The sequence below is a fragment of the Biomphalaria glabrata genome, chromosome 17 (assembly GCF_947242115.1).
Source record: "Biomphalaria glabrata chromosome 17, xgBioGlab47.1, whole genome shotgun sequence".
Lineage (NCBI taxonomy): Eukaryota > Metazoa > Mollusca > Gastropoda > Planorbidae > Biomphalaria > Biomphalaria glabrata.
Window position 1 is genome coordinate 14339655 of NC_074727.1, and position 27958 is coordinate 14367612.

The 27958-nt window shown below is 32.1% G+C and overlaps 1 protein-coding gene and 1 non-coding gene across 2 annotated transcripts; both read right to left on the reverse strand.

The window, feature by feature from the left end:
* On the reverse strand, positions 1–27638 carry LOC106053785 (endoplasmic reticulum-Golgi intermediate compartment protein 3-like). The gene is made up of 13 exons (XM_013209406.2): positions 27469–27638; positions 24706–24864; positions 23987–24106; positions 23629–23654; positions 23334–23398; positions 19640–19805; positions 18646–18703; positions 14176–14207; positions 13524–13620; positions 6942–7006; positions 6286–6422; positions 6114–6169; positions 1–5691 (listed from the first exon to the last, which is right to left on the reverse strand). The coding sequence occupies exons 1-13, from the start codon at positions 27563–27565 to the stop codon at positions 5612–5614; spliced, it is 1158 nt and encodes a 385-aa protein (XP_013064860.1). The 5' UTR covers positions 27566–27638; the 3' UTR covers positions 1–5611.
* Trnap-cgg (transfer RNA proline (anticodon CGG)) lies at positions 7849–7920 on the reverse strand. Its single transcript has one exon. It is a non-coding gene; the product is annotated as a tRNA-Pro (tRNA).
* Positions 27639–27958: the final 320 nt, after the last annotated feature.

Here is a 27958-nt window from a genome sequence, read left to right on the forward strand (position 1 = left end):
TCATTCTTTTACTCAAGTTTTATTCCTTCATAAATTTCATAGGCTATAAATAAACACATAATTGTGAAGTAAATGCAAGAATGCTTAAATATTGGTTATTATTATAAAGTGTTTTGATTCCTATTATAATTACAGCTAGAAAATATGTGCAAGAATTTTATTGGTATTTAGAAACACTACATGTATTAAGTATTACAAATGGCATTTAGAGTAATTACTGATAATCAATAATCTGGCACATTCATTTCACTTGGCACAAGTTTTAGACTATAAATGAGTTGATTAAAGTATTCATCAATGCAATTCATACAAGCTCAAATATATATCCAAACATTACACAGCAAGTAATAGAGCACCTGACAACAAAACTCTATAGTTATAAAGGTTTGCACTTGGTGATCTTTAATTCAGATGTAAATAATTGTTTTGAAGACATTTTAACTGCCGTAAAAAAAAAAAAAAAAGATAAAACTAGAACCCAACAATCACAGTACAATAATTAGAACTCATTTTCTTCTGTTTAATAGTCTAATCTCATATTAACATTGGTTGTGACAAGTTGTGGTATAATTTGAAATTTCCTTGGACCCTTTTGTTTTGGTTATACTAGTAGAACTACACATTGCCCATTGTAGAGGAATTCTAAAATACTAAGACAATCATCTTCAGAACATTCTTGCCAATCATAAAGATTCATCAGTGTTTATTTCTAAATGTTTTAAAATACATAGATCTTATATTCTACATAATATATATATCATATCAGATATTTTGATATAAAAAAAAAAGGCATTACAAATTAATTTAAAAGTACATCCCAGCATTCTTTTTTCACCTTGCTCAGTTGATTTCTAAATTTAGAAATAAAATCCCCCCCCCCCCCCTTTTTTAAAAAAGAACAAGGATGAGCTTTACTTTTTTTTTAATATGATAAAACACATTCATTTTGAAATATAATGCAATGGGCATTTAAATGTCTAGTAAATATATATGTGTGAGTAGAGAGTTGAGATTATATCAACAACAAATTAAGTCATTGAGAAAATTAAGAGAAGTAAAGTTTGATTATTTTTGGTTGAACAAACACCCTTCAAAGTAGAAGACCACGCCCAGAGTCAGATAAAAATGTGAGCACAATTGAAAACAAAAGACAAAATACAATTTTTAATATTTTCTATTTTTATATACAAGTCAGTATTCTAGCAGAGTTTCTGTCACAGGCAACGCCTATTCCTAGGATACTATGATCAGTTTCCTAAATGATTTTCTTTAGACTCCAGATGTCAGCCTTTTCATGAACTTATAAATGAACATTTCACTAGTCAGACCTTTTAAAAGAAATCAATAAGCTAAGGACCAAGTTATTTCTAGTCCAAACTTGTTCTTCCATTCTTTTTATCACTCACTTCATCCTGTAAAATGGATGATGATTGTAAATGTACCAGGCTCCATGATAAGAGTAATGCAGAAATTTGACAAGAAAGCTTGAGAAAAAGAAAAGATTGAATTACTCCAGCTCTCATGGGGAAGTCGTTCAGCAGTCAAAATGGAAAATGTGACAGCATTAACTTTACAGAGATGACTTCTACTTTCAATGTTAATTGCTTAGGTCTTGCTAGGAAATTTCATTAAATAACATTTATTTAGTGTGTTTATTGCAAATGTGAAAGCAAATGATTAAATGGTGAATTTATATCAGCAATGCAGGATGAATTGAAACTGCATAATTAAATCATAAATTATAACCATACATATAGATTAAGGCATTACAATTAATATCAACACAAATTAATGGTGACACTGACAGAAAAAAAAATTATGACATCAATGTAGATTCCTAAACATCGTTAAGTGCTACAAAATGATGAATTGATTGATGAACCATAAACCTAAACGTCCCGATGAAAATTTACAATAATTTCATTGTTTGAAAATATTAATTGAGCTGATAAATAAAAAGAACAAAAGCACATTCAATTTAAGTAGTATTTTGTTTTTGTTTTTTTAAACTTTAAAAAGTTGTCATTAATTGTAAAAGAACAACATTTAAAACTAATCAGCTGATAGCAGCATTGAATGATTTTCTCCTTTCTAACTGAGCTCAATGCTAGCCCAATTGTATACACCACCAGAAACCAGGGCCAGTGATGAGAGTATACACTACCAGGTAGCAAGGCGGCCAGCCCTGAGAGTATACCAGGAAGTATGGCCAGCATTGAAGATTACAAGCTAACACGTAGCGATGCAAGCACTGAGAGTACACAATACCTGTTAGTAAGGCCAGGCTAAAGAGTACACAATAAATTAAAATTAAATTATGGCTTTTATATAGCGCTACTTTCATGCTTATAGCATGCTCTGAGTGCTATGGTCCAATCTCATTTGTAGACCAGTGGGTGGAGGGGGTATCTTGGAGAAGGTTTGCTGTGCTGCCTTTAGGCGCTCAGTAAACACAACTCTGCTCGAGTTGGGTGTCGAACCTCGAGCCCCCATCATAGGTAGACAAGCCAAGCCAAGTTCAAGCATACTTAGCATCTCGACCACACTTCCCACAATACCAGGTAGCAAGGATAGCCCTTAGGTTACACAATACCAGGTAGCTGCATTGAATGATCTTCTCCTTTCTAAATGAGCTTAACACAATGCTAGCCCAATTGTATACACCACCAGAAACCAGGGTCAGTGATGACAGTACACACTACCATGTGGCAAGGTTAGCACTGAAGATGACAGGCTGCCAGGTAGTAAGGCCAGATCTGAGAATTACAAACTACCATACCAGGCAATGTTACCAGCGTTTAGAGTACATTTCAAGAGTTACCATGACCATCCTTGAGAGCACACACCACCAGATACCACGCAAAGGAAAAAGTATTTGCAGTAAAGGAAGAATAAGTAAATAATAAATGGATCTTTAACAATAGTGGAAATAACAATAAACAAAAACATTTTCAATCTCAGTGAATATCTTGTGAGAGTGCATTAACAATTGTAATAAACAGAAAATAAGATAAACAGCTTTAAACATGTGCAAATGGATGCTTTAAGAGTGGATGAACATTTCCAAGAAATTCTACAATTGCATTTTTTTGTTTCTAATGAATACCCTCTCATTTTTTTTTTCAAACTCAAAGCACAACTAGGAATAGAGAAAAAAAAGTAAAGCGGGATGTCATTAGCATTATCATGATCTAACCTAATCTCATGCGTAACACACATGCTGCTCTAACAGTTCTCAATCAATACAGTGACTGAATCACGTTGCATTACGATGCTGGCTAGGTGTGTTATCAATGTGGTGAATAATGTACCTAATAAATTTGAATTTTAGTACAATTTTTAAAGTCAGAAACACATTCCATTTTATGCTTTAAAATAATACATTTCTTTAATCAGTATTGTTTTTAAAAGAAAACTAAAAGCACCAACCAAAAAAATGTTCTTAATAAATATACAATACAATGAATGCAATAAAACTTGAGATACATTTTGATATTACTTTGGATTTCATTCTTTTGATCAGTTTCCAATTGCTGGATTAGGATTCTAACATTTGAGTATCATTGTTCTTCAAGGAAGTATTATGCACAAAAATGCTGATGGTAACTCACTTCTTGGAAATCAAAAGGAATAACTCAGTTCTTGGAAATCAAAGGAATAATTCAGCCTAAATGATTTTCTTTTTATAAATATGATCACAAAATATAAATCATTTTTGCAACAAATAAATGTCAACAAACAAATTTAAAAAAATTACAGACATAGAAACAAAAATTAATAAACATTTCAATCTCAACCTTCGATATTTCTTTAGACCCTTTTCTCCTGTGAAAGCAAAAACAATGTATGTCTTAGCATGCTATTGGACATTTTCATACATCATGGATAAAACCTATAAATAGCCTCCTGTTCTGGTGTCTCTGGTGTATAAACTAAAGGATGTGTTGATATGCTTTGGATCATTTGTGAGCACTTTTTAGCACTGCAGGATTCAATGTTCTAAGCTCTTCTTTATTTAGAACAAACTCATTTCACTCTAGAGGAAGCATTAGACTTCCATTCAGTGACTTCAAGCTTATTTATTTTAAATTTAAAACTAAATGGGCAACTAACTAGTGGTAAAAAGAGATTTGATACAAAGGTCAACTGCCATGCATTGGGATAGTGTTCAAATTTTTGGATCAATTCTTCTTTTTTTTAGTTGGCAATGGCAACGTTCCATTTTTTAGTGTCCTTGACATTGTTTAGTTTATACCTGAGATGAACTCCTATTGAAAATCAGAGCAGGAAGGACTCAATCCTCCCATAGTGCTCTGGTAAGAAAATGGGCCGTTCGGCGTAATGCCTTGATTTAGTTCATACAGAAAATCTCCAATATTTCTTGTCTTATAAAACTACAAATGACCAAAAGAACTGGTGCATCTACATCTCAATCTAATGTCTCTCATTACTAGACACACTAAGGCATACAATAGCATGAGTTTACTCATATATGGATTTAAAAAGTTAAATATAGCAAAATTTGATTCACAAAAATCCTCTTGAAACACAGCATTGTTAATTGGCTATCTTGTCAGATTTGATAGAGATCTAGCAGTGAAATAGGTAGCACCAATATATTTGGCTATAAATTTCATTTTTAGAAAACAACTTTCAATCATTTGAAAATATCCTATAAAATAAAATATTTTAAACTTTCTACCCAAAAACAACAATGGATTCTCTAAAACATGTCAAGGAAAAAAATTTAAACATAATAAAATAAGTCAAATATTATTTTTAAAAATGAAAATGGTCACAGCTTAATAGTTATTGGTAAAGAATTTGATTTGGCTGAAACAACAATTTAATTTGCTGTTAAAGAGCAAATAGTTTTTTTCCCTTGGATAAGGAAAATTTCAGGGTGGCCATAAAAAAAAAGTTCATATTTTGAACTTAATCAATACCGGTATTAATAAACATAATTGTTTTTTAAATGTCATATAAGTTAATTTTCTTTGTTTTATGTAATTTAAATATAAGTAAGGTGCCACGTTCTTTATTGTAGTCACATGCAAATTAGAAAAGTGTGGCGCTCCCTTTCTACTTTTTTTTTTTAGAACAACTTTTAATTTTTCGACATAAAAAATTTCAGAAACCTTTTGTTTGTAAATACCTTGATGACTAAAATAACTTCTGGCTTCAATATGGCTGCTTGTACCTAACCATAATGCAACAAAGATGAAAATATAAAACCCTACTATTACTACTAAAATGGAATGATGTATTTCAAAAAAAATTTAGTGTTCAAACTAAGCAAGGTTTACTTTTACATTACTGTCCAACTTTCTTTCGTTGGTTCAACTGCATTGTGTTACCTTAACTTACTTTATTTAACAAATCATGTTTAGTTAGAACTGAACATTAAAGTTTAGTATGGTAAATATATGGATATCTAAAAAAAAACAACCTTCAATTAATTGATTCAGTCAAATCTAATCAGCCCCAAAAGTATCACTCTAACTCATTTACGCTGTAAATATTAACAAATCAAAATCTTTCATGTGTAAAATCTTATAACAATATTCCATTCGCTAAAAATATATAGTCTTGATCTATCCCAGTCATCTCATCAAGATGCTTTTCCAAGTTCTATTTTCTTGGCTATGACACGAGATGAATGGTAGATAAAAGAATCAATCAAACTGGCAACTGAAAGAAAAACCGACATTTTGTTTTTAGTGTTAAAACTAAATCAATAGGTTGAATTAAAATAAATACATCAATTGAACGATGGTTGGTCCAGTGTGCTGGACACAAGAAGAGCGTGATTTACTCGAGCTCAAGGGTTTTCCTTAGGACCTTAACATCTCAAAGGGGAAATTCTCTTTTTATAATCACGACTACTAAGGACAAAACATCAGACTCACTTTTGACGTTTAATGGGAATTTATCAGCAAAACTTATCTAACAAAAAGGAATATATTTTTGTAATTTAATGAATGATTAGAAAAGTTTCAACCTGATCCAAGAATTGGAAGTGGGAGAAATAGCATGTTCAAATTTTGTACCAGACAGACAGACAGACAGAGTGAGTGGATATAAGCTTTGTAAAAAGAAAATGTTCAGCTTACCAGTAAAAATTCCTCCAATTATTGCACAAACTTCAGTCAAAAAGTGAAGAAAAGATCTGATGAACAAACATTACTATTAGTAGAGGTAGAACATAGACAATTTCTATTAATAACTCCCCAAACCTCCCAATAATAAACAGTTCAATTATAGTCACTTGTGTGCACTAGTTACCTTTTCTTTTCCGTGTATTTGACCATAAGGGGTGATAGCTCATAAGAAAAAAAGACTCCAGGTAGGCCGCTGTCTCCTAGAATGCTATTTGTGGTCTTGGAGTGTTTGGTCACTGAATATTGATTAGTGTACAAAGTCTGCGAAGGAACACCATACACATGAAAATATAATACAGGTGTTATATTAATCACACAATCATGGCTTCTTTTGTCATTAATAGATACAAACAGAGGGGGCTGAGTGGTAAAGTGCTTGGCTTTTGAACCAGAGGTCTTGGGTTAAAATCCTAGTGAAAACTTTTAAATTTTAGGGATCTTTAGGGCACCTCTGAATCCACCATGCTCTAGTGGGTATGCACCCCAGAATGTCATCATGATGGACTAGAGTTAGAACCATAGCACACAAGCTTATAAAACATAAAACTTGATAGCAAGCTTTTGGTGTTCCCAGAAAATGAGATTAGGCACAACTTTAATCCTAAAGATAAACTTTTCAAAAGGTCAGCTATATGGCTCCTTTTGTCTCGAAAGGCCATGGATGCGCCCAAATGAGTCACTGGTTTTGGTTTAATCTTGAGACGTGTGTGGCTAATTCAAAAGTCAAGTTAAAAAACAAACAAACTAGTACATACAATTTCAAAATCATGATTAACTTACCTCCCTATTTACGTTTGTGTAAGTTGTAGGCACTATTTTGATGAAGTACTGAAACATCATTTGATCTGAGGAAACAAAAAGACCTCATAAACATCAACAAAAAAAAAAGTATTTCAAGCCAGGAAAACCAATGACTTGGCAGAATGTAAGTCAATGGTTAACAAGCATGACTAGATTGACCTAAAAACAGACATAGGATGTAATCATCTTCTTTGAAGTATTTTATTTTATTTGTATTTTATAAGATAAGAAAAGTCTGATAAGTTAAGATTGTCTTTTAGTTTGAAAATGAAGGAGGAGTTGAGTATTTTACAAAGTCCTGGCTGTGATCTTCTTGTATTAAATGTGTATCCCACAGCCCTTGTAAGAGATCTCCAGCTGTCTTGATGTCTCTTATAGAGTAGGCCTTTTTTAAAAAAAGCATCTACAGGCTTTTTTTTTAAAATCCTACATCACTGTCCTGTTCAAACACATCCAGCAAGAGAAAGAAAATGTTGTTGTATAGTCAAGCATCCCACGGACTATCTCGTATGACAATTGTGCATTGTACAAGGATAGGTAAAGGTAACTAGATCTAGCCCTTTACAACCGTATGTGTATTACACAAATATAAACAGATATGCTGAGGCTTCTAGCACTCTTTGAACACAACAACATATACATCAGTAATACAATTTCATTAATTATAAAGAGATTATACAAGAAATACGTTACATTTTGTTCCCGGTGTCAGCCTACACTTATCAGATTATTACTTAACTTTGCTATTGTTTGTAGATCTATGCCTGTATTAATCGATTTTTTTGTCCACTAGAATAATACAAATATTTTATTATGATTATTATTTTGTTTAAATCTATGTTATTATAATTTTTCTTTCTGTTTAAAAAAAAAGTATAAAAATTAAGGGCCAAGCCGGGATTTGAACCCGGGACCTCTCGCACCCGAAGCGAAAATCATACCCCTAGACCACTTGGCCGATGTCGTTACAAAACATTTGTATAGTGATATTGCTAAATACTATTTCATTGAGCTCATTTGATTAATAAAGGATTTTTTAAAAATTCTATTAATTATTTCCATGTGGCTTTTATTTAAAAACTGAGGAAAAATAGATCTTCTATATCTATTGACAGAATGGAGTGGTTTCTATTACCTAGATCTAGATCTCTGATCTAAATCTAGATTCACCTTCAACATCATTGACTTGATAGCTTTTTAAAACTTATTACACGAAAGAGCTTTCACACTTGATCACACTCATCACAGGAAGAAAAAAACTTTGTAAAGATCTGATCATCTGGACTCCAGATCAAAATCTAGAATAGATCTACAAGATCTAGAATTCAATAGAAATAAGACAAAATCTTGTCTAGATCTGGGATCTTTTAAACTTTTTAACGTTTTTGTTATTATTATCGTTTGTGAGTGTTTTATAAATAAATATTAATAGATCTACTATTTAACTAACCTAAACTTAAAACTAGGCTAAACTACAATAATATTATTATATATATATATCTATATATTAATATATAATATTAATAACAGAACACAAGAATTATTCACAATATAATTACTTGAATTACTAGATCTACAATAATTAACAATAGGCCTACTACAGACAGACTACATACTAACATCTATAGTCTATAGGTGACATAGCCATCATACTCAGCCCAGAGTCATATATTGACTCATATAGAATAGCTAGAATTAGAATAGATATAGTTCTTGTTATAAAATTTTAACATTGAATTGATTGAATCACATCATGATCATTTTTATAATTATTATTGACGACATTGACGTTGTTAATATTAATAGTTATGGGCCAGCTTGAAATATTCATTTAATTTTAAAATTTAAATTCAATAAAAAAATATATTCATGTTTACAGATTTTGTCTCCATAATTTCATGTTTTCAGATTTTGTCTTCATAATTCCGATAGTCGATAGCTAAAGACTGCCAAGTGTCAGAGTAGACTAGTATTGCGTATTGGGTAACTGACTAGATATATCTAGAATCTAGTCTTTAGATCTAGTCAGAGTAGCCCAGTAGCGAGACGCCAAGTTTGAGTTTGGCACATCAGCACAATTTAGGCCATGTCATGCAAGACCAAGACTGTGTTTTAGATATAATTTTAAAAAATATATAAATTATCATATCTAGAATCTAGATCTTATATACATATCTGATCTACATACATTACATCATCATTACAATGATACATTGTATTATATAATATTGATCTAGCATCCAATCAGAATTTAATCTTGATCTAGATCTAAGAATTATAGAATTTAATACTAATTTCTAGACTATAGAAAATAATTTAGATCTAATATAGATCTTGATGTCAAGAAGATTGATTTATAGTCGTTGAAACTATAGATCTAGACTATAGAATTCTAAAAAGTATTTTATATGAATTATGTCCTCCTTCAGTCGGAAGCAACTGTAATGGCTCATCTCATGGAATTGTAAATTAGCTGTGATCAGAATGATGTCACCCACACATCAGTTCCCCCTTCTCCACAAAGATGATATATATATATGTATTCAAAGGAGCAGCAAGTGTCGATACAGTTTTGGATCAGCGAGTGCTGCAAACTGCCTAAGGGCGTCAGCTTCATAGTTTGCCTCTTCCTAGGTGGGTAGCCAGCAAAGGCTAATGAGGCTGTACTGTCCAAAACTTACTAGTTTAAGCGCCAGTTACAAAAGGAAACTGTTCTTCAATGTAGTGGATACCATCACAATGAAAAAGCAGACACACTTGCCAAATAGATGGGAGAAATGGACCAGCTCTCATCCCGATTTCTAGAAAAATTATCCCTGTTATATATAAGCTGTCCCGATACGAACATCATGTAATTTTTGGCCTCAGAACTGGATAACATAGGACTGTTCGTAGGGATAGGCAAACTAGCCAGCCACCTAGGGCCTCCGATAGTTTGGGAAACAATACATTTTTTTAGATACGAAATAGCGAAACTTGTGTTATTGTCAGAGTACGAGCCTCAGTCGGCACATTCCCTTATTTTTGTAGCATTTTAATTCACTACTTTCTCTCTTAAAAACTTGGTCCCTGGTGCTGCTATCCATTTATGTCTAATATATGTATTATAAATAAATTGCATTTAATTTAATAATTTTAATTTTTCACTTTTTATTTCATTTGGGGCCCCCAAATTCACTTCACAACAGAATGAGACAACATATGTTCCAGAAGCTAAAAATTGGATCTAGTGAAACTTGTCCTTGTGGAGCAACAATAGATAATACTGATCATGTCCAACAAAACTGAACAAGACACTGGCCCCGAAACCCTCCTTAGAAAAAAAACTATATGGAGAACTGCCTGATCTGAAAACCACTACATTCTGTCAACTTTGTCTTTCTTGGGCGATAGCATTTCTACCTTTAGAATGTCAATTGTATATTCTTTTTCAATAGATTATTTTTTTACTTCACAAATGTTTCCCCACTTTAGAAACAATTATTATCATTTTGGAAACTATAAGGGGGGAAGGGGGTACAATGTGCTGATAAAAGGGTTATGAAGGTGGCTTTTTTTTTTTCAGGACAAAAAAATGTTTGTATTCGAATCTATCTTATAGCTGTTAGTTATAAATACATAATCAAGTAAACATGACATTATTTCCTATGTTGAAAATATTAAGTGATATCATTTCATCTTCAAAGTAGGACTTTTCATACTGTTTTGCAATAGGCATCTGAACCAAAATTGATTCAAAACATTCTTTTGAAGAAAAGACATTTTAGATTCTATTAGTCTTTCTTAAATTAGAGCTGTTAATATCTTTTGTGTGAAGGGGGGGAAAAAGTCTCTGCTACTTAGGAAGCATGGCTGAACAAAGAAAGTGCTACTCTTCAGATGTCTCTTATGTTACAGTTTTGATCCATCCCCCCTTTCTGTATTTTAGTTTCTTTGACATTAAGATAGGATAGGATAGCTGCCTGGTAATGCGGTATGCACACTGGACTGTCGTTCTGTCATCTCAATCAAATCTTTGACTTCAATGCATGTAACTTGACAATAATAAATTTCCAACTAGAAAAATTATTAATTGAAACATATAGAAAACATAGATATAAAAAAAAGACTTTGGACTGCTCCACTTTAATGTATCTATCATAAGAGCAATGTATGTTAATAATGTATATGATGGTCTTTTATTAACTTACAAATCTTTTGTCTTATAAAAACCGAAAAATATTCTTCATGGCAAAAATGATCTATTTTCACAACTGATACAACTTGTAATGTCAAGATCACAGCAGTTTGCAGAAAGTTTCATTATTTCAACCATAAGTGCCATGTTATTTAAAATATTTGGTGTTTAATGAATCAATAAATAAATATTTTCCAGTTTTCTTTATGAAGAGTAAAAGAGATCACTGATAAGATTTGCAAGTATTATCATGCCTGTTCCATCCAGTGTCTATGGGCACCAAGGTGCTCCCAGCTGCTTTGACAGAATTAAGGTTGGTTTCATGATGGGCTTTTGTGTTGGCATGGCATCTGGTGCCCTTTTTGGAGGATTTTCAGCCTTGCGGTAAGCACATAAAAAAACAACTATTGTTCTTATAATTTATAGGTGGCCAGTTAGTTTGACAGTAGATATTACCCTAAGCTAGGTTGAGTTTCATTTAAATAAACATTTGAAATTTTTCTCCGATGACTTTTTGGTGACAGTACCGGCACCTTTTTCAATGTGGGGAAAAAATATTACTTTTCTTGTATCTTAACTTTAATTATAAATTTATTAGTAGTTTAAAGTTAGGCAATCCATCATTGAGTACCAGCACCTTTTTTTTTTTTTTTTTTTTTGTGGTTGTAATTATTAAATTTTAAACCTCAAAGTAATTTTTTTCTTTTTAGGTATGGACTTCGTGGCAAAGAATTATTTTCAACAGTAGGCAAAACAATGATTCAAGGAGGTGGCACTTTCGGAACATTTATGGCAATCGGCACTGGAATAAGATGTTGAACAATGGAACTAACATTTCAAATGAATTCATGTGATTTCTGAGAAGTTGCTCCTTGTACTATAAATGACACAAACATTTGTCTTTGATCAGTAAAGAAGACCAAATAATGTGGCTTTTTATGGTGAACATGTTTGATTCAAATGGATGTCATATATTTAAGGCCTTTTAAATGTCATAAATGTAAAAATAAAAATAAAAACTCTACAATACACCTGTAGTTCTATAAAGTTTGTTGTCTACTTCATGTTTACATATATATGTATTTAAAAGAAATAGAATCTATATGTGTGGCTAATGTAAAGTAAAGCTGATGTACACATAAATAGTTTCTTAGGTTAATAAGGTCATCAAAAATCAATCAGACTATATTTTGCAGTATTGATAAAAAAGCAGATGATTTTAAGCTATAATTTAGTTAACACTGATGCCCCACCACCCTGGATGAATGCCAGGTATACTCATTAGCTCATATTATTTGGTAACCAAAAGCTATTTGAAACAATGCATTAGAAATAAAGACATTAATAGATACTGTCAATATATATAGGAAAATGTTGAAAGAGAAAACAAATTTAGACAAAAAAATTAAAAGGATTATAATGTATTTTAGAAAACAGCATGAGTAATGGTGTCAAGTCTATTGAGAAACTTTCTAGGAAAAAATATTAAACAAGGTTGTTACAAAGACTCAAAATTGGCCCCCAAAGTGGTCCACCTGGGCTGGTAAAAAGGCAGGTTTCAATATTTTCAGAAAGAACATCAGAATGAAATTCTATCAAACACAAATGACAGAGAAGAATGGAGAAAGAAGGTTGACAGATCTTATGTGGTGCCTAGCAGACCAGAAATTGATATGAGCTAGTTAGCATTTTCTGTGGTCATTTCATTGTCCTTTACTTTCTTCAGTATATGTTCAATCAGTAATGCCTAAACTATGGTGCCCAGAGGAAAAATCAGAAGCAGATGACAGGCTGCTTGCAGCACACACTATATCCAGGCAGAAACTGCCACACAGCTAATCCCAAACTGAGACATCAGCTGCAGAACAGCTGTGTGGGCAACATCATTCTGACCATATCTAATGACCAGACTTTCAACTCATTTCTATGAGATGAACTTTAGTCGCTCTACAATTAAATGAGGCCATAAATAGATAGAAATACCATATCACTTATTTCCATCCCAAAAATCATTTATCAAGGTACTGGTATACTAATTCATCAGTTTAATTACAATTGACTTTTTTTTGTATGTTACTTGTTTTAAATTGTCACCATAAAAAAACAACAGGAATACCAACACCTGGATAAGGCTATTGAAAGGAATTCTTGAAATTGTCTAATGGATAAAGTTTTGAAAGTTCAACATTTAAATAGTGTACAATTGCTTTAAAAAAAAAGAAAATAAATATTGGGACATCATTTCAGTCAGTTTTAGTCTAGTTTTTGTTTTTTCTCCACTAAAATGGGTTGGTGCTATATATATTGTTTTCCAACCTCCTAAGAAAAAAACATGACCTATGTTTATGGTAGAAAAAAGTAGAAAAGAAAAATAGAAGACTTACGGGTGTCCGCAACTTGATAAAGTGTATCTAATGGATTGACCATTCCTGGGTAGTCAGTTCCAAATGACAAATGATTGATTCTGTGAGTGACATTGAACTGAAATGATCATAGTAAAGAAACATAAATTCTATATCAGTCCATGTAAGTCTTAGATGATCAACTTTTATCAATAAACATAACTATGTTATGTAATAAACAAGTACTACATATTTAAATTATATTTTAAAATGCCTTATACCCATACTACTACTAAATTACTAAATGTTGTTAAAAACCAGAAACCTTTTTTTCTAATGTGATTTGACATAGGCATTGTTTTCAACAAACTATTTGAAAATCTTAATGAGAATGTAATAAATATGTTTCCAGCAAAGTACAAAATCTGGCATTCTATAGAACACATGTCCCTTTCATAATGTTCCAGTTAGTAATGAAACATGAAAAGTGCTTCAATAATCCAAGGCTATGATAAGGAAGACTTTGGTAAAACAAAATCTTTTTTTTTTCTATCACCACCCAGTGTGAGAAATGACCATAAATAAATCAGTGAGAGCTTTAAATCTTAAATGTGTATTAGATCGACACTACCAAGTTTTGTAAGAGACCTATTGAAAAAAAATTTATAAAGTAAAGAGTTTAAAGTCTACTTACTTTTTGACCAGCAAAAGATTGCATGTCATGAACTGAAACAAAAACCAACACACAATATTAATGCAAAACACATACTTAAAATTAAGTATTGATTATTAAATTCATTTAGCAGTCTCTTTGATTTAAAAAAAAAGTTAAAAAATACTTTGTATTCAGAGAACGTAGACAATCAATATCATGCTAAATAACTTCATTTGTGTATTTTTATTATTATCCTGAGTAGTAGGATATGCATAGGACGTAATTATCTTCTCTTTTGAAGCAACGTCTGCAATTTATAATATAACAAGATTACAAAGAGAGTTTGTGTTACACAAACTCAGAGGCGGCCCCCGTCGAAGTCGGATCCCTGTCGGATCTGCATATTCTGTAAAATGTTTTACATATTTCGGATGTTCCTTCAGAGTTGAAGATAGTTTACTTCCTAGTCCAAACCTCCCGCAGGACGACGGGGGATGGGAGCGGGCAGGGTTTGAACCCTCGACCGTCGATAAATCCGAACGACAGTCCAGCGAGCAAACCACACGACCAGGCAGCCATCCTCTTTATTATTCGCAAATAATATTCAAGAGGTGATTTAATTTTGATGGTCAAAAGTAATAATGTTTCAAAGATTCATTTGCCGTAAATTTAAATTAAATTAAAAATAGTAGATTAGTTTTAGTATATTAAAACATTGCAATATTGATCAAAACGTTTGGAAATGAAAATCTACACTTTTTTTTTACACTTGAAGTTTAAAAATTGAAATTCTACATCTTAATCTAGTCTATTTTAGTCTAAAGTAGATCTAGAAATTCTAGATCTAGACTCTAAAATAATTTTAATTAGAATATAAATCCAGATCTAGATATACTGTAATAAAAATCTAGATCTAGTTTAAAAAATCTAGATTAGATCTAAATCAAGATAGCATTCCTTTTTTAAATGCGAATCACATAACGAGGCTTAATAAACATTACTATACCGAGTTCTTTTTTCATTTCATTTGAAGAATTAATTCCATATAATGTCAGAGGGAAAAAAAAACACTACGTCACACGGCCTAGCTAGAATAAAAATCGCCTTCATCATTACGAGCCATTTATCGAGTGTTCATAGACTTTGGTGCACCGAGTGCGTTCTTTAAGCATTTCATTTAAAGAATTCATTACATATGACGTCAAAGGAAAAAAACACTACGTCACACGGCCTAGCTAGAATAAAAATCGCCTTCATCATTACGAGCCATTTATCGAGTGTTCATAGACTTTGGTGCACCGAGTGCGTTCTTTTAGTATTTCATTTAAAGAATTCATTCCATATGACTTCAAAGGAAAAAAACAACACTACGTCACACGGCTTAGTTAGACTAAAATATGTTTTCATTAATACAAGCAATTTTTCGAGGGTTAATAGACATTGGTGCACCGAGTGCGTTCTTTTAACATTACATTAAAAGAGTCCATTCATATGACGTCAAAGACAAAAAATTCCATTACCTCACAATAGGCTAGTACCGGTACCATAAAAAAATGTCTTTATTTACACGAGATATTTAACGAGGGTTCATAGACATTGGTGCACTGAGTTCTAATATAATTTATTTAAAGAGGATCAAAGCCGCATTGTTTTTGCGTTTTGTCTGTCAGTCGGTCTGTCCGTCATCTTGATATTAAAAAAAAACAACTAAAAGTTATTAAAATTTGATTAACCTTTATTTTACGTTTCAAAACATCGCAATAATTTTTAGGTATGAACACAATTGAAAAGTTTATATAATAGATTGTTCCGGATGTTTGTATAAATAGTAAAAGAAAAAGAGAATTTCAGATAAATGTAATACCGTTAATTAAATTTTTTGGATGGTCTCGTATAAAAATTAGATGTACTACAGCCATGTGGAGAGATTTTCATACCTTACTTTGGTGTTTGGATTCTGTTTTTCCTTAAAAATCGGAACATAATATTAACGATAATTAGATTTTTTAATGTTTTAGGTAGAAAGTTAAATGTACTGTAAGAGAGTAGTGAGTTAAAATATTTTTCATAAAAATCCGTAAAAACATTATTTCGAAATGAGAAGATTATTTGTTTATTAATTAGAAGAGGGAGTTCAAACAATTATTTGGCGTTAGTAGATTTTTAAATAAATTCGGAAATTTCTGGCGACGATTTGTAAGAAACAAAATCCGGAACTTTCTTTATCGATTACAAAACTTCTATGTTATATTTCAGCAAGAAAATTAAATGTCTAAAAAGTAATTTTCAGTAATCAATTCTAGTAAATTACTTTTTTTAAAGCCCTGAACAACCTATTGTCGATATTTTTAAAATCTGTTTAAAGATGAAAATACGGAACAATTTGATATTGATAACCAAATTATAGTGACGCATTGTCAAATAATATAAGTGTAATATTAGTAAATTATGCCATTTCAAACAAACATTAGGCATAATTCATGTTTTATAAAACAATATCCGGAACCTTTTTACACTTAATGAAATATAAGTCAATATAGAAATTTTGATTTAGCATTAATATGCTAGTTACATAAAAAACGGAACAATATATTATTGATAATGTGTTTTTGCAACGTTTAAGCATGGAAATGGAATGTAATATAAATTACAATTATAAATTTGGGTTGATTAGTTTTGCACAAAAAAATCCGGAATAATCAATTTTTAGATACTTAAAACTATTGAGATGTTACGGGAGGAACATTAAAGGGTAAATCAGATTTTCAATAGCTTTTAGAGTTCTAGTTTTTTTAATCTAATCGTGACGGACAGACCGACCAACAGACAAAACGCACAAAAATAATCTTCTTTTATTTGGATGGGGGCACTAAACAAAAAAATAAATAAAATCTGATCTTTTAAAAAAGTTTAAGGAATTGGTTTAGCACCTGATCATGTTGCGACGTTACGCTACTGCACGAAAATCGCTGCATAAAAATTCCATTTAAAAAAATGTGCGTGATATTTACATACAAAGTGCATTATTAGCCTTTATAAACAAATAGAAATGTTTTCTTTTAATTTTAGCAGCTAGTTGACCAGAAAAAACATCTTTAACTATTATTTATATTTGTTGTAAACATTTCCTGTACATTTTTAAAATATATTTGACTTAGTGATACTGAAAATACACAAAAATTGTCCATCTTTGTTAGCATATTGTAACATTGCCTCCCTTACATTTACGTAATTGTTTTAGAATTGGTGTATTTTTATGAAAAAATCGCTTGCATAATTAATTTTATAAATTAAACGGTTTGCTTTTAGAAAACCAAAAGTAGCAGTTGCACCTAAACTTTTGAAGCCGCATTTAATGATGAAATAATATTTTTCATATCTCTTCTAGTTTTCGAGATCTGAGTGTGACAGACGGACAGACAGACAGACGGACATTTTGCACAAACCTAATAGCGGCTTTTTCCCCTTCCGGGGGCCGCTAAAAAGATAAGATAGTTGACAAGCTACAGAAAAAAAAAAGACTAAAATTTAATATTATTCTCAACCTTTTTTTTTTTTAGCTAAAATACAAATAGCCAGATTTATAAGGCCTACAAGTGCCTAGTCCTAAATATTAAAGCAGTGTTTCCCAAACTATTTCTCTAACGGAATACTTCGCATATTCTGAGAATTTAGCAGAACATATTTATAGGTTGGATTATTTCTTATTTGTTTAACTAAAAACAATAATAATACAAATTAAATCTTATTTTAAATTTACAATTATTATTTCTTTTTAAGTATTACATTTTGAAGAAACAACAGTTTTTGAATTATTGACTTTTTCAATGATAAGCACTTGAGTAGGTATTCTTGTGCTTCCTTTTGTGGAAGTTCCTGATTTTAACATTGGGTGGTTAGTTGTTTTTGGGTGGTTAGTTGTTTTTTTTTTCCCTAGTATACTATTATAATTCAGTAATAAGAAACAAATAATGTTAAATTGTACACCATTTTACCTTCAAGTGATCCGACTTAATTTAGAAAGTAGCAGGTAGATTAAAGAAACTACAACATAAAATTAAAACTTTCTCATGTAAATTAGTTGGAGCCGAACATTAAGAAAAGTTGTATAAATGTGAAGAAAAAAAAAAGACACCTGGTTGATTTTTCAGATGAAAAATGTGTAGACCTTAGTCTAAATATAAGCAAATTAGCAGAAATAAATATTAAAATTGGGGAAAACCATTAACAAGGACTTGGTGGAAACAATGCTTTTGCTTAAATTTGGATGCATTCTAGATCAGTTTAAGATTTATGGTTCAGTTGTTACAGAATTTTTTCCGTTACTAAAACGAGCTCATAAAATTAATTTTATTTTCTACATTTACTTAGGAATTGATTCATATGCAGGCCTAATAGTTAATTACTCCAATAGTTAGAAGAACACCTAGACAAACATAGTTTGGGAAACACTATATTAAAGGAACCAGAGCTGATTAACAATTACAAATAAATGTTTGTCATACTCACCATGAACATGTTTTTGTTGAAAACTTTTACCTGGGGCTATGTGAAAGTTACCTGCAACCTAATGAAAAGTTCAAATAACTAGACAATGCGTAGACCAAGTACATTTGCAAGGGGAGTAATGCAAAAATTTTGTCCACTACCAGTATCCACATCATGAGGCCAAGATATATAGGCAATTGCTCGATTTCTGTTGCCAACAAATTCACAGTGTGGTGTGACAAAAGGGTAAATAATTGTTACTATTAGTGTCAAAAAGAGTTAGTCCTCTTTAGCCTAATTTTTAAGTCTGTTGAATGTTCAATTGCCACTTCCTCTTGTCTTTGAGCAGATCAGGTGTTGTCAACACCAATACCAAACAAAAGTACTTTACTATTTACACGTCAAAGATGGGCCAAATTAACGATAATGCTGTATCAAAAGGCAGTATTCATCTTTTTTTTAGCACACCCACAATATTATTTTTATATTCAAAGAGATTTGTTACCTTTCAGTTCATAAAAAAAAGTTGACCTATAACTAGAACAGATAAAAAAGTAAAAAAAGTTCCCATTCAGACCTTGCAATATATAGCACAGATGATGTTAAGGTCATCTGTTTCTTTGGCCAACAGTCGATGAGCAGGGTGCTGTGTGACCAGCACTACGACCAACCGCCTTTACTTTCCCCAACTAAAGTCAGGTACCCATTAGAGTTGGGTGGACTCAGGTGCGCCCTAAAATCCAGAAATTCAAAATCCAAGTCTTCACTAAGATTCAAACTCAGGACCCTAGGTGATTAACCACTCAGCCACCAAGTGCAAAACATGTGCATCTTACTACATTTCCTACAACATATCACTTTGACAGTTAGACAGCACCTTCTAATTTTTTTGTGTAAGTATGCAAACATATAGCAGAGTTTACATATATGTTATATGTCACTTAACATCCTTGGTCTTAACACACACAAAACTCAATATGTATAACACAGAACACAAAAAATTTCCGGCACCAACCTTGTTGACCTCTAGGTAGCCATCCAGCTTGCAGCCTTCATTCTTCTGAGTTTCCAACTTCTCTGACCAGCCTTCTCTCTTGCATTGCTCAATGGAGTCTGGATCCTGCAGAGCCCAACCTTTTTTCCTGTAGGCCTCTCTCACATCATCACAGGAGTTACAGCATCTGAAACATTTATTGGAAATATATGTATGTCAATCACATTTTAAACTAAACCTTTTTAAAGATGAATATAAATGCAATCTACACCATCTACTGACTTTCCTTCCAATACAAGATTAAAACAGCCCAAAAGCTGAATACCTTAAAGTAAAGAGATAAAAAAAAAAAACTATAGGATCACATTTTATTTGACATCTCTAGCATCTAGAGCAGCGATGCCCAAACTACGGCCCGCGGGCCTGACGTGCTTCTATCCGGCCCGCCAAAGCATTGGAACAAAATGTAAAAAAAAAAAATTAGAATGTTGAAAAAAATATTCTCTTTAAGTTAGGATTCTCACTCATTCTTTGATGAATTCCATCTTTATGTTTGGTATTCATAGTAAATATTTTTTTATTGTAAGAACACAAGTGTTGTTTTTTTCAATGGCGATAAAACTGGACAGCTTTTTTTAATTCTTAGAAAATTCCGCTACTGTCTTGAGCTAGTCCTTGACACCTTGGGTGTGCAACATAGAGCATCATTGATGCATCGTTTTGGGTCGTATTTTTTTTATATCAAAGCGATTGGTGCCGTATTGTTTAACGTTTGTGATTCAATGAAATGGGAGAGCTAAGAAACAAAAAGTGGACTCTGAGTGTAGAAACTTTCAAGAAAAGTGGACAGATCTTCACTTTTTTGTGGAATGTTAGATTTGTAAAGAAAGTGTGGCTGTTTTTAAAGAACATAACATTAAAAGGCTAAACACATAAGGTGGCATTCTTGGTTGGAGCAGTGAAAACAAGATTGTCAAGTTTCGACGAGATTATTTAACAAAAAGAGACAAGAAAATGAGTTGGCGATAAGGGCCAGCTACAGAGTTGCTCACATCTTAAGTAGAGCAATGAAGCCTTTTTCCGATGGCGAATGTGTAAAAAAAGTGCTTACTAGCAGTGATGGAAGAAATGTGTCCTGAAAAGAAGAATGCAGGTAAGAGCTCTCAGCCTTTCTCGCATGACAATTACAAGGCGAGTGGAAGATATGGGGGTAAATCTTCATTCACAATTAAAAGACAGAGCAGCTGAATTCGAAATGTTTTCTATTTGCTGCTGACGAGTCCACTGACATAACTGATACTGCGCAACTCTTGGTACTTAATCGCGTTACCAACAGCAATTTTGATATAACAGAGGAGTTAGCGGCTATGAGGAGCATGCATGCGACTACAACTGGAGAAGACCTGTTCGAAGAAGTGTCCACCATCATAGAGGACCTTGCTCTTCCTTGGAATAAATGAGTTGGAGTGACTACTGATGGCGCTAGAAATATGGTTGGATGTCACAGCGAGCTGACAGTAAGAGTTATTTAAAAAGTTGTTGAGTCAAATGGAAAGGAACCCCCGCGGCTTTACTGCATCATTCACCAACAAAGTCTCTATGGAAAGGTTTTGAATCTGGACCATGTGATGATGATTGTGATCAAATCACAGAACTTTCAAAGATTTTCTGACAGAAATAGAGTCCAAATATGGAGACGTTCTATTTCACAGTGAAGTGCGCTAGTTAAGCCGAGGAAAGGTATTAAAACGTTTTTTTTTTAATTTGAGACGGGAAATTGAAATATTTATGACCGATAAATCAAAACAAGTGCCACAACAGAACGAACCCTCATGGTTGTGGGATTTGGCTATTTTATGCGACATCACATCTAAAAGAACTCAACACCAAACTACAAGGGAAAGACAAATTGATTTCGCATGTGTATGCAGACATATTCTTTCCAAACAAAATTGCAACTCTTCATTCAACAGGCGGAAAAGTAGCAACTTGTCCACTTTCCAACCTGTACCTCTCTACAAAATGATAAGCAGCTAAATATGTCTTTCCATAAAGAAAGAATGATCCAACTTCTGAGGCTCTTGATGAATAATTTCAGTGAAAGATTTGTGGATTTTTAGAATTTAAAAAATCCGTTTGCTGCCGATGTGTCAAGTGCTCTGACAGATCTACAACTGGAACTGATTGACTTACAAAGCCAGACATCCCTGCTTGACAAATTTCAAGTGATGCAGACTGTTGACTTCTACTCCATGCTACCTGCAGAAACGTTTCCAAATCTTCGAAAACAAGCGCTAAGGATGATCACAATGTTTACAAGCACTTATTTGTGTGAACAAACTTTTTCAATGATGAAACGGGTGAAAATCATGTGACGTCATTGCCTCATGGATGAACATCTAGATTCAGTGCTCCAGCTGGGTGTTTTATCTATGAAGCCAGATATTCAGAAGATGGTTTTGGATAAACTTCATGCATCACATTAATTTATGTAATAAGGTCCACATATAAAACTATTAAAAATAGCTTATTGTATTTTTTTTTCTTTTTGGTGATATGGCCCGTGACACGAATGCCGAAAATTAAAATGGCCCGCAGACCAAATAAGGTTGGGCATCACTGATCTAGAGAATATTCTGATGACACAGAGTTATGGCTATGACTATGAATGCACATATAATCATCTCTTTTTTTTCCTAGTAATTAGCTGCCCCTGAAAGGGGAATAGACGATATTAGTTTTGTGTGGTCTGTCTGTCCATCTGTCCGTCCCATTTGGATCTCGTAAACTAGAAAAGATATTGGAAATCCGACATCATGATATTTTAGACCATTCAAAGTTCTGATGCAATGGCTACTTTTTTCTTTTCTGAAAGTGAAAATTTAAATTTTCAAAATCAACTACGCAAGCAGTTTTTTTCACAAAAAAATACACCATTTTTACAACTATTCACTATTAATAGTAACAAACACAGGAGGCTATTAAGTAAGGGAGATAACAATTTACCATATTTTTGACACATTTATACAAACGGTTTTAAATTAGCTTCATGCTGATATATTTTTTTTGAAAATACTGAAACCTGCCTTTTTAACTGCCTCGGGTGTACCACTTCGCGAGCCAATTTTCACACAAACTGTCTTTGTAACATTATTTATGTATTAGTTTTATGGTAAAGGCTACATAGTCAATGTGAACAAAAAAGCATGTACATAATTTTATATATATATCTGTTTTTTTTTTCTTTCTTTTTCTGAAAGTGCATTTAACGTTAGTATAAATATTTATATATTTATCAAATAGATTATATAATTTAAACAATAATTAAGCTCTGGAAAAACAGCCTTTTATCTATTAAGAAGCTCAAAAAAAAAAGTTTTATCTTTCATTACTAAACTTTTATTTACCACCACCTGTGTTCTACGATAAGCTTTTTGAAGTGCAAGAATCAAAAATATTTTTAAAACATTTGCTGAAATAAATATTTAATAACAATTGAAATCTTTTTTTTTAAAGATGGGACAATCTTGTACACAATTGATAAAAACAACAACTATTTTTTGCTTAATCATAAGCACCAAATTTTCAATATTTCTTCAAGTTCAGAATTGAGTGCCCCTGTTCCTTACATTTTGTAATAGTTTGGTTCCATGGATTAGTCAAAAGTAAATTTAAACTTACATAAGGCAAGTTAAAAACAACAACAACAACTTACTTAAGTTCATCTGTTTCAGCCCCATAACAGCTTTCACATCGACCAGGGTCTAGCGCAAGTACAGCCTAGAGTAACAAAACAAAATCAACATATTCCTATTAATCTATATTAGTAAGATCAAAAAATAATTAAAATGAGATAAGAAGAAAGATTCTGAATGACGAACATTTATTTTATTCTAAAAATTTCTGATAATCACATAGTAATGGTAAACAGAAAATATAAAACTTTGTAAGATAGCATTGTAATTATCTTAACAGTTTTCATAAGAACTTGTTAAGCTATAGATACTCACTGTCTCTTTCTTTGAATCTTCCAAAGCTGTTGAAAGAGTTTTAAAAAAATTATTAGAGATAGAATCAATTTAAAATAGAAGTTCTACAACCATTACAATGTTAAATTTAATGGACCATATTTATCTCTTTGTTAAATATTATAATGTTCATAAGGCTATATAGTGACTACATTGTATTCAAGTTATTCCCCATTCAAGTATTCTTCACTATTGCAAGTTTATTAATTTTTAGTGTTGAATACTTTCAATTGGTGTGAATTTTTGGTTAGCTAATGCAAATATCTATTAAAAAAAGGAAATAAATGTAAACATGTTGATCAAAAGAAGATGATATTGTCAAGGAAGGAAACATACTTACTTTGCTTTTCTGGCTCTTCATTAATAGGATTGCCCTGTAGATCCAGTCTTTTCTTATACAAGTTCAGGTCTATATCAATTTGAGATTCACCAGAGACATCCATGGCATCTAGTGATAGGACTGAAAACAAAATCACACTTGTAAGAGACTTAAAGATATTTGCTATGCAAAGCTTCAGAATGGCGTCTCAAGGAAAATTAGAATTGCAGTCCTAAGCTGTAAGGACTATCAACTATAGTATAGCACTTGCAACTGAGCTGTGAGTTGGAGCAAAGCACAATGCAGAACATTCCTAAGGTCAATCTAGGGACAATGGCAGAGACCATTCGTTATAGAAGGCTTGAACACTGAACTGCAATGTCACAACATTTGGGCTGTTTAGACCAATAGCTCATTGCCAAGTCACAGGTCTAGAATGAATGATCTCACTATGATCCATGGGCAACCCACTATCCCTTATCTAAGACCCAGAATTTTTCCCTGAACAGAAATCTCTAGGCACACCCATTACGTCCAGAAGCAGAAAGAGCAATAATGTATACATAGGATAATTTATCATTTATTAGCTACACACCATTAAGCTATTAGATTCTATAAAAAAGAAAATATTTAAATCTTGTGAAAAAAAACAACATATATTAGGAAAGACACAAATTTCATTAGAAGCAAGAAATTTTGAATCTAGAGTAAATTTAATGTCCAACTAATGATCAACTTACAAGCACATGCCATATTTGGGAAGACTATATCAACATTGATACGCAGTTTTTGCCCCCTGGACGTATCAACAAACAACTCAGGCTGAACTTCATGGGTCAAATAATAATTCAACTCAGAAATGAACAATATCAACATCAATGCTGCACTGATTAGAGTCACTGAAAGAAAGAAAAGTTTACAAAAGTCACAATACTAACACAGGTTCTGAAGTGTCTCCCCCACAAAAAAAAAAACATGGTTAAATAAATCACTCATTACTTTTTTTTCTTTAGTAAATAGTGAAAGAGTGTGTGCTGTACATGTTATCTTAAGTTTACATATATTTTTATAAGATCCTTTCAATTTCATACTAGAGTCTAAATTTGACAAGTCAAAAGTACTGAAGGAGGTCAGAAAAATACACATTTACATATAATTATAAAATATGAGACAGATCTAGACTCAGTCTTAAGATGTATGAGTATGTCCCAGTATGTGACAGTACAAGTACAGATATTAAGATTCCAGAATAGTAGAGCTCTATATAGTAGGGATAGTTACAGTAGAGATTTCTGATTTTTTTTTTATACATACTATACTAGACCTAAAGCCTATACAATAGCATATAGTAAGCAGAAAAGACAGAATAGATATAAATTACACAGCTCTAACTCTAATAATAGTAGAATAGATATAATGATATTCTAATCATCTTAGACATCTACTAGAGAGTCCCTAGTCAAGTCACTCTAAACTGTAGATTCTACTTCTACTTTACTTTAGGAGTAGTCTTAAAGGGAAAGTCTGATATGTCACTTCCCTCAACAATACTGAAAGGAAAACTAGATTTAACCAATCATATCGCTTCATTCTTACAGTAGCTGTTAGGCTTAGTGACGGCCTAGCTATGGTACAGTTATATATATATATACTAGCCTGACATTACCCGCGGCATGTGGGTCTAAGATTGTGTATATTAATCTAGTGGATTGGATTTAGATGTATGTTAAACTTAGCTAATGATCCTTTCAAGTTTTTCTCTTTCGCTACAAAAAAAAAATTAGTTTTGCGAAAATGGGTTTACCCGAAGCTGATACATACATATCTATTAAAAACGAAAGGAGCGATAGATTAATAGGATATAAAGTACAATTAAAACGGGTTTACCCAATTAGTAACTAAAATGAATGGGATTATAAAGTAAGTCAGTACGTCTGAATTGGCAGATATATGGGACGAATTTATGTAAAAATGCTTTTGAAACACAAATTTGAAGGTTAATTTTATTAAATAATGAAATCAATATAGACTATATTTTGTATTTTCATGTGTCAAAGTAAAAAACTATATGTGCAAAGTGTAGTTCTTAAAATTAGATCTAGATCTAAATCCTTTCGATCTTTTCTCATGTCAACATTGTAAACAAAGCCAGATCCATAAAATACTATAGCTTTAATAGAGTCGGTAAACTCTTTTTTTTTAGGGTCTTAAGTTTGTTTTAGGGCTACAATACATACACTACGGTCTAAGTTAGTACCAAAGGAATATTTCTGCCAAGTTTTATCAAGATTGGTCAAGCGGTTTTGATTTCTATTCGTAACATACATACATACGTCTTACATTCTACTTTATAGTATAGATAAATAGATCTAAAAGCATCAGGATAACTAACTCGAGAAAAAAAGTAACATTTTATTCTAAGCCCCCCACCCCCATCCCAAAAAATAAATAGATCGTGTGTCTGATTAATTCTAACAAACTGGTCAGTGTAAGGCTAGTCTAGACTACATGTAGTCAGTCATGACAAGACTACCAAGTGATAGTGTTTGTTGTGTTTTGAGTTGTCAGGCGAGAAAATACACACTGCTTAATCAAGCATGTAAATAACACACATTTTTTTCTTTGCTTACAAGATCTAGATCTAACTGCATAGATGAAGATATATTTCTCACATATTTCTCATTTTCCATTATACAGTAAGTCAATAGATCAAATTAATAGGTTTGTGTGACATCACATAGAAACCTGGTAAATGTCTGACTATTTTGGATGCACAGGAAAATTACATCAGAAAAACATCAATTACTAAGTTATTATTGCAAATTTATACAACAAGAATAATATATTAATTTATCTGTAAATCAAAACACATATCACATAGATCTATATCAAAAATTGTCAAAACCATTGCATTGGAGTTTCCCTTTAAGTCTTCATTTATCTAGAGTCTAACTCTATTAACTCTATAGAGTCTAGTAGTAAGTAGTAGAGTCTAGTAAGTAGAGTGACTAGAGACACAGACAGAGACTACCACTGCTGACTAGTGATTAGTCAGACTAGATTACTAGATCTAGATCTAATATTAATATCATGATCTGCTGCTGGGTTAGGTACAGTAAAAGATACCAAATGATGCCAGATCAGATATATGAATATATGATGATAATAATATCATAATATTAATATCTAGAAGTTAAAAGGCTTTAATTACTTTAGACTTAGACTTAAAATAGTTTAAATTTAAAATTTAAAGTTAAAGGCTCGTCTCACAATTACTGTCAGTGTCAGGTAGTCTGTTATTAGTGTTAATTCTTAAGTCTAACTAGACTCTAACAACAGACTAAACTGTAATTCAATTGTCTTGAATTGTAAACAACACAAATACTGAAATACACATTAAAATTCATTAAATTGTCACTGAATAATTGTGACGTTTTCATTTGACATTCGGTATGTATGAGTCTACCTCCAATAAAAATTAAAAAAAAATAGTAAAAACTCACCAGTTGCACCACCTAAGGTTTTTATTCTAAAATCTTCAAGCGTTTTAGGGTAAGCGTCAAAACGCTTTAATCTATCAAAGACTCCTTTATAATTCATTGTTATTAGTGAAATATCTGGACCCGTGTCGTGTCTATTTTATAAACCGGTTGTTGATGTATTCCATTTCCTGTTGCTAATGCACACGCGCACCTGCCAATTACTAAAATTGTGTATCGCATAATTACTTTTTTTTTTTTTAATTTGTTTGCTCTACGTAGATGCTTTCTTAAAAAGACAAAATATCACTCTGTCAGTATGGACGGCAATAAAGTGGTCTGGTCATTTTTACTTTTACAAAAGCAGAAGAGATCTATCTAGATTGCGGGAGGTGCGAAAAGCACCCGATGACAGCCATCACAGGGATGACACCCAAATGGATTTTTTTTTTGACAAAGCAAAAGCAAATAATATTTTTTTTTTTGGCTGTGGCTAGACTATCTTATATACGAA